Source organism: Amborella trichopoda, chromosome 7, assembly GCF_054954075.1.
Source record: "Amborella trichopoda isolate Santa Cruz 75 chromosome 7, AtrichopodaSantaCruz75HAP2 v2.0, whole genome shotgun sequence".
Taxonomy (NCBI): domain Eukaryota; kingdom Viridiplantae; phylum Streptophyta; class Magnoliopsida; order Amborellales; family Amborellaceae; genus Amborella; species Amborella trichopoda.
This window is the reverse complement of record NC_142342.1, coordinates 5,201,187-5,214,056: the sequence shown is the minus strand read 5'-3', so window position 1 is coordinate 5,214,056 and position 12,870 is coordinate 5,201,187. Positions and strand designations below refer to the sequence as shown.

Below are 12,870 nucleotides of genomic sequence, written 5' to 3'. Positions count from 1 at the left end.
CTCCAAACAATCAAATTAGAGCCAACCTCAAAGTTTTCACTAGAAGAGGTTGTTTTGATGCTCAAATATCCTCAAATTGATCATCTTGACATCAAGATGCATGGATATGAGAAAAAAATGGATTTCAAGTTTTGAAAATAGTGTGTTTTGTTTTGTAACACATTTTTAGAACGTTAATTTTCAAGATTTACAAGTTTTCATCAATCTATCTATACTATTTTTTAAACTTTAAACTTTATAAATAAAGATGAAAATATATTTTAAAGCTATCATAAAGATTTTCAGTATTAAAACCATATTTCTCGACACTATTTGAAGATAGGCTCTAATTTGATTGTTTAGAGCCCACGCTCTATACAAATGACACCCTTTCTTCATTTATGGTTTCTTTTCTTAAATAGAAATTATAAACTAATCCTCTCTACTAGGCATTATCTTCTGCAATACAATTTCCTCCATTTTTAATTGAACGTTAGTTTGGAATATATCGGATGGCTCACCATACTCTTTTATGTAGGTAAATTCCTCAAGCAACCTCATATCTATCCCAACACAAGAATCACAGAACAATGTAACATAAAACCCCTCCCCTTTGTAATCTCCAACCCACCCAAAAGTCTATCCCCCAAGCTTTCCTCTCCCTTGACCTCTCTTGTTTTTAGAAATGGATAGGTAGGAAACCACCACCAAGCCTAAGTGCATTTGCCATAGACTCTACACATTTCTCACCAGAAACTTGGCCTTCCAATCCCTCAAAGGGCTAACTTTTGGGGTTAGGGGTCCTGGTCAAGTGACTCTCAACCCAACCAACAAGAATGACCCTGGTTCAACCATGGACTCATTGGATAGAGCCACTGTGCACACAAATGGGTTCCATGATGGGAAAGAGATGCACATCTAAGAGAATGAGGTGAGTCCCTTGAAAACCCATGTTGGACCCAAAGATAGGTCTCAAGGGGAGAAGAGGAATGTGGGTGAAGGTGATATGGCAATAGATAAGCCCTTAGACAAAGATGGAAGTTCTTATTTGTACCCAAGTCCCTAGTAAAGGTGAGTCCAAGATAGAGCCTAATATGGCTCAAGAACAAGAGGAGGCTTCAAAGATGAGAGAGAAGGAGCCTGCCTTAGTTCAAGAGAGAGGCTTGGAGAAGGCTAGTGCTCCTCAAGACCAGCTAAAAGAGAAAGGAGGTGAACAAAAAGCCCTTATGCCTACCCAAGTCAAGAAATCATTTTGTCTATAGCACAAGACAAGGTTCCATGGACACTACAGGCCATGAGAACCTATTTGTAGAGGGAAGAGAGAGATAGGAGGGTATCACCAATGGTGAGAAACAAGATAAAGGAATGGAGAAGGTCTTAACTCCTCAGACCCAGTCTTAAGAAAGAAAAAGGAAGGGCTGTCACCATAGCAACCCAAGAGCAAGGGCGAGATGCGGAGAAGGGAGGTGAGAGAGAGATGGATGTGGTAGAGAGAGAAAATAATGTACGAAAGGTGGAGCCGGCACCATTACAAGGGAAAGGGAAAGATGAGGCTCCAAAGGGTCTAAAAGATGGATTTATGAAAAATTTTGTTTTAGGCTTTGAATATTTTATAAAATTTAATAAATTAAAAAAATATGAAAGTTCCAAGTCATCTTAAAACTATCAAAATCATCTTAGTGTCAAACACACAAAGAGGTAAAGGAAAAACTTGTATCTACTGACTATTATTAACATGTATCTATAATACAACTAGAGATAACTTGTACAGGAAGATAATAATGAGTAACTTCTTATGAAATTTACACGTTTCATATAATAACAAATAAATACAAGATCTTCAATCTCTACACTCCCCCTCAAACTGATGTTGGTTATCAGTTTGTCAGCGAGATAGTCATGACAAGCACGAGTCATTGCCGTGGTAAAAATATTTGCAAATTACTATTGTGAGACAATATGTCGTAGTGTAACTTCTCCAGCTAGGAATTTTTCACGAAAGAAATAACAATTAGCTTTTATATGCTTTATACTGTTATGAAACACTAGATTGGAGACAATATGTATAGCACTCATATTATCAGCAAACAATGGCGTAGGAGATCGATGAAAAATATTGAGATCATGTAAAAGTCCTCTTAACCAAGTAATTTCACTGCAAGCTGAGGACATTACTCGGTATTCGGCTTCCACAGAAGATTTGGACACAGTTTGTTGTTTCTTATATTTCCATGATAAGAGCCTTCAAGAAATATACACCGTCCAGTAGTTGAGTGTTGAGTATCTCGACAACCTGTCTAATCCGCATCAGCATAGGCTCGTAATTGGAGATAAGAGGTAGAGGAAAAAAATAGGCCTCTATGGCATGTACCCTGCAGATAGTGAATAGTATGATGGAAAGCCAAAAGGTGGATGCGACGTAGATCTGCAACAAATTGATTGACGACTTATACTGCATGGGATATATCAGGACGTGTCATGGTAAAATAAAGTAAACTGCCAACTAGTTGTCTATACATAATGGGACCTAAAAGTCTGTCTCTATCATCCTTTTTATATTTTACACTCACCTCTATTGACGTATCCACTCGTTTATCGCCAGATAAGTTGGTCATTTTGATCAAACCGATCTTTTTACTTCTAACTAATATATAAGCATTTACCATTTTTTGTTTTTTTTTTAAAAAAACTTATATTTTTTACACCTTTTTTTGGGCTTTTCAAGTGACCTGGAACTCACCCCAACTTGGCATCGGCCTTGACTCGGCCTCCTACTACACTGACTAATACATTGATTACAAAGATAAGAATATTGCCCATTCTCACATAGGTCTAAAATTACAATGGTACAATTTCATATGGAAAATTGTTTCATGCAGGCAGAGCCGTATTTCTACATATGCAGTCCAAAAAGTGTAAAGCATCCATCTTAAAGATGGACTCAAGTAGGTGTTTCATCTAAAAACAATAGAAACTAACTGTCCAGATCTTTTCTTAATAGAACTATTATTTTTAGTTTTTAAAATTTATTTATTTTTTATATTCATGATCTCTATGTTAGAGATTACATGTTCTTAAAAATTAAGCCTTAAAATCCATCCCAAAATAGATTTATTAAGAGGCCCGCATGCGGGCTTGGCCGCATAGATACGGGGTTCATGTCATATACTTCACAGCAGGAGTGGAGGATATTACGAAAGACTTCCTTCTCAAAAACAAGCAAAAATCTTTGTTATCAACACTCGAATTTTAGACCTGCATGAATTACATTCTTTAGAGTACAAAGATCATGTAAATACAAATATCAGAAACTATCCTGATCTCAAATCTTTAACAGGAACGCCATCCCCTACGGCTGATGTCCTTATTGCCTTCGCTTGAATATTCTGTATGCCAAATCCTTCTGCTCTATAGATATAAAATCTGGCCACTACTAAGAAGAAGAAGAAATTCACTAAGTTTAAGATCGCAAAAAATGCATAGTAATAGTCTAAATGAGAGTCATTCAAATTATTGAGAATCCAACTCTTTTTGCCATGCTTTCCTGTGACATTATGCACAGTTGTGAGAAGGAAACTACTGAGGAAGTTCCCAATACCTAAACTACTTGTTGAATATGAAGTTCCAAGACTTTTCATGCTCTCTGGTGCTTGATCATAGAAGAATTCTATCTTTGCAACTTCCAGAAAGGCATCTGCCATTCCCATGAGAACAAATTGTGGGAGTAATATGAAAATGGTGAGAGGGATCGTCCCTGCATGTTCTACTAGATCGTGTTCTCTAGCTACGCTCAGTCTCTTTCTTTCGATCAAGGACGCGACTGTCATTATAATAATGTGTAGAGCAAGGCCAATTCCCATACGCCGTAGCAGCGATACCCCTCTCGGATCCTTTGTGTATCTCCTCATCATCGGGACAAAGACTCGGTCGTAAATCACTACACTAACCAGCATAGAAATGGTAACAAAAGCTGTCAGGCTTGCAGGTGGGATCTTGAAATGAGGACCCATGCTTGTATTTAGGGTGGTTCCTTGTTTCACAAAGAGGGTATTCACTTGAGCTATCATGGTACTAGGCACAAATGTGGCTATCAGAATTGGGATCATTTTTATCATCTGCTTTGTCTCTTCGACTTGGGTCACAGTGCAAAGCATCCAAGGAGTTTCAGGGCCACTCTTTACTGCAGCTTTGTCAAGAAACCTGCAAACGATTAGGTCATGAATTTGATAAATGCTGAAATTTAAAATATAAGAAAGACAATAAAATAACCATATTCCAAATGGGCAACACATCTTTCCTACAGTATAAGATTTGGTTCTTATCTCTTTTCTAGCGAGCAGATTCTACTAATTAAGTAAGTATCAACAACAACTGTAAATTTTGAAAACCATTTTAAAATCATCAATTTCAAACTTTGGTGGTAAGTAAAATTCCTTGTGTCCATATGTCATTTAAAAGCTTTCATATGGTACTTGCCATTCATTCCCAGTTAGTATTAGACTTAGAAATCCTAGAAAAAAATTTAACAAAATCAAGCATTCCTATGACAATGGCTCCTACATTAAGCCGTAATGGACACACATTAGACTCTCACAAACCTTAGCTCAGGCGTCAGATCGATCCTGCACGAGCCCTTCGCAGCATAGTATGCAGCATCCAACTCATGAAGCTCCTTGCTGTCATCAGGGGCCATAACATTCCATTTTCGAGAAGCTGCCACCAAAACACTAAGCATTCGGGTAAATGGGCTCCCAGAAGGCAGCTTATGCCTATAAAACATCGTCCCGGCAATAAATACACAGACAGATACGAAGAGTCCTGCTGTTGGTAAAGCATAGCCCAGAGTCCATCCAACATTATCCTGGATATATACAAGGAAGGTATTGGCAAACAAGGTCCCGAAGAAGATACTAAACATCCACCAGTTGAAGAAGGAGAGCTTTTGCTTCCTCTCCTTAGGGTCGGATTCATCAAATTGGTCAGCTCCCATGGTGGAGATGTTAGGCTTGGTTCCCCCTGTGCCAATAGCAAGGACGTATAGAGCGAAGTAGAAGATCCCAATTTGGAATGTAGAGGCATGGGGCGCAGAGCCTGCAGTGCAATCATGAATGTTGCTGTTGCAGGCTGGTGGGCGGAGCGCGGGGAGGGAAACCACTAGTGTGAGCAGACACATTCCCTGTGACATGAGGGTGAGGAGGAGGCAAGTTTTAGTGGTTGCATGGTTTGGAATTTTTAGCTAGTGTTAAGGCATTTGAGCTATAGTATTAATGGAAGTCATGAATCACAAAGAGTGACAGGGAGATTAGTAGCAGGAAAGGATTGTTTGAAATTTCATCTAGTACCAGGAAATCCCAGCAAGTACAAGGAAAAACATGGCTGTGTGTGTGTGAGAGAAAGAGAGAACAAAGATAACAAGTGGATGAGAATTGTTAAAAATTTCATGTAGTAGCAGGGGATTTCAGCTAGTATCAGAAAAAGCATAACCCTGTGTCAAAGAGAGAGGACAAGTATTAGTGGTAGTATATGACTATGGTAATCTTGTAATTATGATAATCTTGGGTGCAGTTATTTCATGGGAAAGTTCTCCTTCTAGATGTATGCTTGGCAGGAAAGTTCTATCCAGGCGAGAGCTTTCCCGCTGGACCTGCACACCGTGTTTATTTCATTGGAAAGTACATGACTATGATTATCTAAGCTGCATTTATTTTTTTCTCTCTCGAGATGTTTGTTCTTCGCACCCAGTTTCTATGCAGCCAAGCCCGCATACGTAGAAATGTAAGCCTATTAATAAATCTACTTTTACAATGGATTTTTTGACTTAATTTTAAAGACACGTGATCTCTAACATGGAGATCATGAATACGAAAAAATAAGTAAATTTTGAAAATTAAAAATAATAATTTCAGTAAGAAAACATTTGGACCATTAATTTCCATTGTTTTTAGATGGAACACCGACTTGCATCCATCTTTAAGATGGATGCTTCACACTTTTAGGACCAAATATGCAGTCATGTGCTTTTCGGACCGCATAAGCAGCCATGCGGTCCAGCCTCCATGAAACAATTTTGCTTGTTCCCTGCAGGAAAGTTTTATCCATGAGAACTAATTCTAGGAGAAATGAAGATTCTCCCCCTCACACACACACATCTGATTTCATATACCCCTACGCGATTTGCGCTAGCTCTACATACAGGTGTAGGCGGGCTGGGCCACGCTTCCTAGCCTGGGACAGGCCCGTTAATCCAATGGGCCTTAAAATATCAATAAACGGAGACTATAAATAGGCCTTAATACTAAGCCCTAGTCCCAGCCCATTGCTTAATCTTACTTTAAACATACATTTCTTATTTTGTTGGATTTTTTTATAGTTTTTTTAACTTTTTTATTTCTACAATACTCGGGCCTGAGTACTTGTAATCGAGCATGGCCGTGTAGTCGCCCCAAGTAGTGGTTTTGGCAAACGGAACGCCCGTCTCTCCTGTACGCCAGTTATATACGAAGGGCAAAAGCATGACTCTCACGGTGTCATGCACACGTGTGCCTAGATTTTTATTTTTTTATATTACCATGTCATAAATGTCGGTATATGTAGAGATAATATGCGACTCATTTGAGCAAATCGCAGTCGTTGAATTGTACGTGTGCACGCGTGGACGAACACTATTTTGTCATTTATGTTGTGGAGAACAAGCAACCAAAGTCTACAGTGAAGTTGCAACGCTACCTTCCTTCCATTCATGAAAGGGATAGGAAAGGGACCTTCGCTTTACACCCTTTTTTTTCTTTCTTGGAGAATATTTGCAGTAGTATTATTAGGGTAATTATAAAAATAAAAAAATGAAAAGGCTGATTTGTTTGTAATTTATAGTCACCACAATTATCAATATCTTCTAGCTTTGAAAAAAAAAATGATGAAAAAACTTGCTTGGCCAGGTGAGGTTTGTATAAGGTTGCCGCCTTGAACAATCTAAGTAAGATGCAACTCGAATTTAAGCCGAAAGATGTGGTTCAAGTGCCAAAAATATCTATGATGGTCCTCAAATATATTTTTATAACTAATTCTGAAAATTAAAGTTTCAAAGACAATGTAAATCCAGCATATTTATAAACATTTGGAAATCTTTGAAATGAACTATTTAGATAAAATACTACAAGCTACACTTGTTTCTAGAATTTGAAGTGTTTGTTTTCTTGTATCAATGCATCTCTCAGGATCGAGATAATCAGATGGAGGGTTTTCGGCTTCAAAACAGTCTTTTCCACATAACTTTTTAGGTGTACTTTATAAAAACCACCATTATCATCACATCTCCCCTCTTCCTTGAAAAAGTACCTTGATTGGACTTCTATTTTCTTTAGAAGATCATTTGATTAACGTAGAAAAGTATTTTTCATTTACCCTTTTGGCACTATTAATTGGGCTTTTTTTTCAAGAGCAATATCTAATACAACGATTGTATTGCACTATTAATTGGGCTTTTTTTCAAGAGCAATGATCTAATGCAACGGTTGTATTATAATATAACACATCGACACTTCTAAAAAACCACATTTGTGGTATTTGTATGACTCCAAATTTTACACATACTATTTTTTTATCTCAATAATCAATCCCCAAATAAAAGAAAGCTCAATTTGAATCCGAGATATGATCAAAATTAATCCCCTCCAAAACGAATCTAAACCATTCATTTTGTGAATTTCAAGATCTTAGCTTTTATAAATTAAAAATATTTTTCTTTTTTTAACATTGTTCATTTAATAATAATAAAGCTATCCAAAAAAATTAAAAATAAAAAAATTCTTCTAAAGTTTAGAATGAAAAGAATGTATATTTCAAATTTTTATTTTTTATGATTGTTCATTAAAATGAAAAGACCTCATATTTCAAATTTTAAATCAAACACGTTGCCATAAAATAGTTTTTTAAAATTATTGCATCATAATCATCGCCCTTTTTTAAAAAAAAATTCTTTCAATTCAAGACTTAAGTCAAAAAGTGTCAGTGTGAATCAGAGTAGGTTGTACTACAGTGATGGCCCCTCCATTAAGTTTGTTGGTGGGTACACCGCCAAAAATGCATGTGACCGAAAATTACATAAAAGACATGGACCAAGTACCTACTACATAAACTGCTCGCTTTCTACATTCTACACTCATCTAGCCATAAATAAGAAAGAAAGAAAAAAAAAAAAAATTATGATTTTTGTACTTTTATGACTGAAATATTAAAGAATAGGGTTGAAGTCGTAGTGGTAGCACACCTCTAAATTGGCATTCGAAACCCGCTCTCTTGCCCCCTCTTTATCCCCCCCTCTTTCTCTCTCTCATCAAATCTGAATATTTAGAAAATTGTCATCTATATTCACTGCCATAAAATGCGCCAACTCCCCCACACTTTATTTTCAAAAATGAAAGATACAATATCTTTCTAAAATTAATATATTATAGGCTGGCCTATTGGCTAGCCAATTTTATATTATACGGATATGATCTCATGCCACCTTGATATTGTAATGTAATGGAACCACACTGTTAAAAAAGTATGTATTTGTGTGATCCCAAATTTTGCATACACACTCCTCTTCATCTCAATAAACAATTTCAAAAAAAAAATAAAAATTAATATGCACTTTATATACGGTCAAAATGGGTCCAATCAAATAAGGAATAGACCATCAATTTCAAAGAATTTTAAGATTCTATGTCTTTATGAATAATGAATTCAAAATCAATTATTCTTTTTTTTTGGCTTTTTAATATTTTCAATCTAATAGTAATAAAGCTTTATCTGAAAATATTAGAAAAAAAAAACATCCTTCTAAAATCTAGATCTAAGCATCTCATTAAAATCGAAAGACTATATTAATTGGGCTTAAAAAACACTTTCTAAGATAAGTTTTCATTTTATTTTATTTTTTATTTTTACTTTTTTATGATTGTTCATTAGATTGAAAAAGTCATATATTTAAAAATTAGAATAAAACAAATTGCCCAAACATAATTTCTGGATATTATAATATCATATAACCATTGCCCAAAATCACTCCCCAATATTATCTATTAATATCCTATTATTAATATATTCTTTTTAATTTAAAAAAATTCCAATTTTACTTATTTGACCTGGTTCAACTTATCTTGACTAGAGGTCCAACTTATCTTGACTAGACCAGCCTGCGTTATTTGGTTCATAATAATTGGAAAAAAATTTAGGGAATCCTCGTACCTCCTTTTTTTTATTTTCATATCTCAATAAATCCAAATATTCAAAATATATACCCTAACCCTCCGGCTAACTTTACCCATTTTTAACTATTTTTTTAACCCTAATAAATATAAACAAGACATTGTCATTCTAAACCCTTCATCTCTTTACGTAATATATTCTCCCAAATTTCTCTCTAATATCCACCGCATTTATCTCTCTAAAGGGGGAGAGAGAGTGAAACACATACGGAGACAAAATGGGAAAATGGATAAAGAGAGATTTAAGAGAAAATCACGTGAAGAGCGAAAAATGTTGGTGTTAAGAAAAGATATATTTTTCTTATATTTATTTGGGACAAAAAAAAATAAGTTTAAAAAAAATAAAATTGTCTTAAGGGGTTAAAAGATATAAACCTCATAAATTTTATGACCCAAGATATGTTTTGAAACCAAAAAATATTATTTTAATACGAAAAAACCCTTTAATATCACATCTCGACATCGAGATATATCAAAATGAAAACAAAAAAAAATTTACGTCTCAAAAATAATGCATCTTGCAACACATTATCTAGACCATCTATTTTCAAGATTTTCATATGTTTATATATCTACTTGATTTTAACTATTTTTAGAATTTACAATTTTATTTGAAATATGAAAATAGATTATGAAATAATCCTAAAAAACAATTTACACCAAAATTAGAAGTTATAATAAAATTTGGTGGTGAGCCATAATTGGATTGTTTAAAATTACAACTTTATGGAGACCAGACCCTAATAATTGATGGTTTGCATCCCGTGATGTGGGTAAATAGTAATACTGAAGTGTAATAGAAAATAGAATTCTGTGTTATTATATATACCAACCATTTTGGGAAGCCACGTATTATTTTAATGTTGTGAATCATGTTTGGGGGTGGATTACTAAAAACGAGGCAGGTCAAATCATTCATCCATAAATCCATGAAATCTCGATTTATTGGCACTCCCGATCTGGTCTAGGTCAGTCTAAATTGGTGCTCCAACAAAATGTTAAAAAATAAATAAACATTAATATTAAATGAGGGGTTTATAAAGTGGGAGGCATAGAGGGAACTAAAAAAATGTTAAATAAATTCGAAAAAAAATAAATAAATAAATGATGGGGTGTTATGGCGAGTACCGAGTCGGAGTCGGACTCGTACATTCCGAATCCAATTGAATTTTGACCGATTCCCCTCTAAATCAACAATCAAATTTGGTATCAGCAGGCTTTAAAACGCCAGTAACTCAAATCACTTAGCGACCTTCCTAACCTCATGAAATTATTCATTTCACTATTTAATCAATGGAATAGACGAGTGATGGAGACCTCCCACTGTATTCTCCATTGCCATTCAACCCACTCGCCGGACATTGATTGATGACCCTTATTCAATACGTACACATCCCATTATTACCACTAGACTGTAGTAATACTTTTTATGACCGGTAACTATTGAACTGGTAACGGGCCTTATGGAACTAAAGCAGGTCCCATCAGCCTTCAAATTCGCCATGTACTTATAATAATAGCTAAAATCTTAAAATATTTTTCAAAAGATTGAGGTTATTATAAAGCTCCAACCTTATGCTGTACAAGTAAGGCGTCCCCCCTCTAAAATTTGCCCGAAGACGTATTTCTGGTGTCGGAAACTTTATAGTTGCTTAAAAATCCATATCAACCCCTAAATATGAAATTTAATATTTCAAAAAGGTATAGATCCATTTGGAAGGATTTTCAACTTCGGAACACACTTTTCAATCGGTTTTGAGGTGCACTTTAGTTATATGCTATAAGGTTGCAACTTTATATGAACTCTCTTTTAATATTTCTAACTAATCCTTACCAGCCCTTTTGGCCAACTAAAATCAAACAAATATTAACTCTGATCAGTATTCGATCGATATTTTATTTGAATCAGAGTGGCTAAGGCACCGGTCAATAGTTAATGTGATCCGATCTTGATAGTTAAATTTACTATTATTGTTAGTAGTAATAATATTACAACCAACTTGATAATAATTAATTAGTATTATTAGCCCAACTATTTTTATATCTAGACATATTATTAAGGTGTTAATAAGTAATGGGAAGAGGAGATTACTGAGAGGTAAATGGCAGAAGAGTTGAGGAAAGTCCAGTAACGGCCCAAGTGGGCGTCAGCAATGTAGGCACCAATGATGGGAGTCATCCAAACGGTCCCCACCCAATTTGTTACGTTCCTTGAAGATGCCACCGTTCCCTCATGTAGCTTATTTGTCAAATACAACACCAGATTTGATGATATTCCATAATAAGCCATCCTCTCAAATACCTCATACCCTACAACCATAAACCAAAAAAAAATTAAGAAGATTAAAGCAACACAATTATCATAGTTGGAGCATTCAATATCTTGAGGAAAGAGAGAGATTATGATTTTAGTTAGTGTAATTTGCAATTATCCTGATAATTATGTATGCGTTCATAATTAGAGAAAAGGGAATTAGTGTCTTAACTTATGTGTGTGTGTGTGAGAGAGATGTTTACAAAACTGTAAATCATTAGCAATAGTGATTAACAAGGTGGCTTTAATTTGCAGCTACTTGCCATGACTCTGTCTCTAACATGAAGCAACAACCCAAGACATGAAAAGATGCATCCCTCTCCCTTAACCACACTATTTTTGTTTCTATATAAATATAAAACACAACATCTTAATCCTCAAAAGAAACGACAGTTCATGGTTCCCCTAATTTTTCTAAATCATCTTTTTTTGCTCTAAAAAAATACAACTATTGTCCCCAATTTTCAAAGCCAGTGAATCTTTCTCTCAAAAAGTCTCTCTGTGTTAGAGGAAGTGGAAGTGGAAGTGGTGAAGTTAAAGAAAGAAAATAAAAAGTTTGGGGATTTTACCAACGATGAAAGAGCAGGCGGGCCATCTTCCTCTTTTGGAGCGGAGAACAGGGCCTCCCTTCAGATCCACTGACCCGTCTTTAGTGTAATCATCTTCCTTCCCATTCCCATTCCCATTCCCATTCTCTCTCTCCAAGACGTTTGCCATTTGGGTTTGGGAGGGAAGTGGCCTTCTGCCCAACTTTATATACACAGTTTTCTTTCAACTTTTTTAAGTCAAGACATGGGTGTCACATATAAGAGAGAGGGGGATCTCCAAAACAATCTTTTCATACAAGTGTTTTAAGACCGCAAGTATGATATTTTCGACAAATATCGGCACATCTTGATGAAAGGATGTTCAATTTCAAGGTTTTCCAACATCGGATGTAGGGGTCGCAATGGACCCGGACCCGACCCCGACCCTGACCCCGACCCCACCCAGACCAGCTGCGTATACCCGATACGGGTTCGTATATAGATCCAACATTTGGACCCGGTGGGTCGAGTCCGGGTCCAAAACCTGGACCCGAACACTATTCAGGTCTGGGTCTCGATCAAGTTGGACCCGACATGTACCTGTAAAATATTGGAGATAAAATACTTTAGGCCCTATTCGTTTAGGTCTATTAATCCTATACAATAAGACCCATAGTCATATTTAGCTATTAAATGAAAAATTAGACGGTTTGAAATCTAATTGCGGGCGATTGTGACCTTGTTGTCATAAAGGTATATGATAGTAGATAAAAGGCAAAAAAAAATAAAAAAAAAACTC

General features: G+C 35.7%; 1 protein-coding gene across 1 annotated transcript; it reads right to left on the bottom strand.

Annotated features, from left to right (window-relative positions):
• Positions 1-3,185: 3,185 nt before the first annotated feature.
• On the bottom strand, positions 3,186-12,234 carry LOC18447295 (protein NRT1/ PTR FAMILY 5.2). The gene is made up of 4 exons (XM_006857396.4): positions 12,114-12,234; positions 11,323-11,540; positions 4,578-5,155; positions 3,186-4,179 (listed from the first exon to the last, which is right to left on the bottom strand). Exons 2-4 carry the CDS (start codon positions 11,518-11,520, stop codon positions 3,291-3,293), a joined length of 1,665 nt encoding a protein of 554 aa, XP_006857458.2. The 5' UTR covers positions 11,521-11,540; positions 12,114-12,234; the 3' UTR covers positions 3,186-3,290.
• Positions 12,235-12,870: the final 636 nt, after the last annotated feature.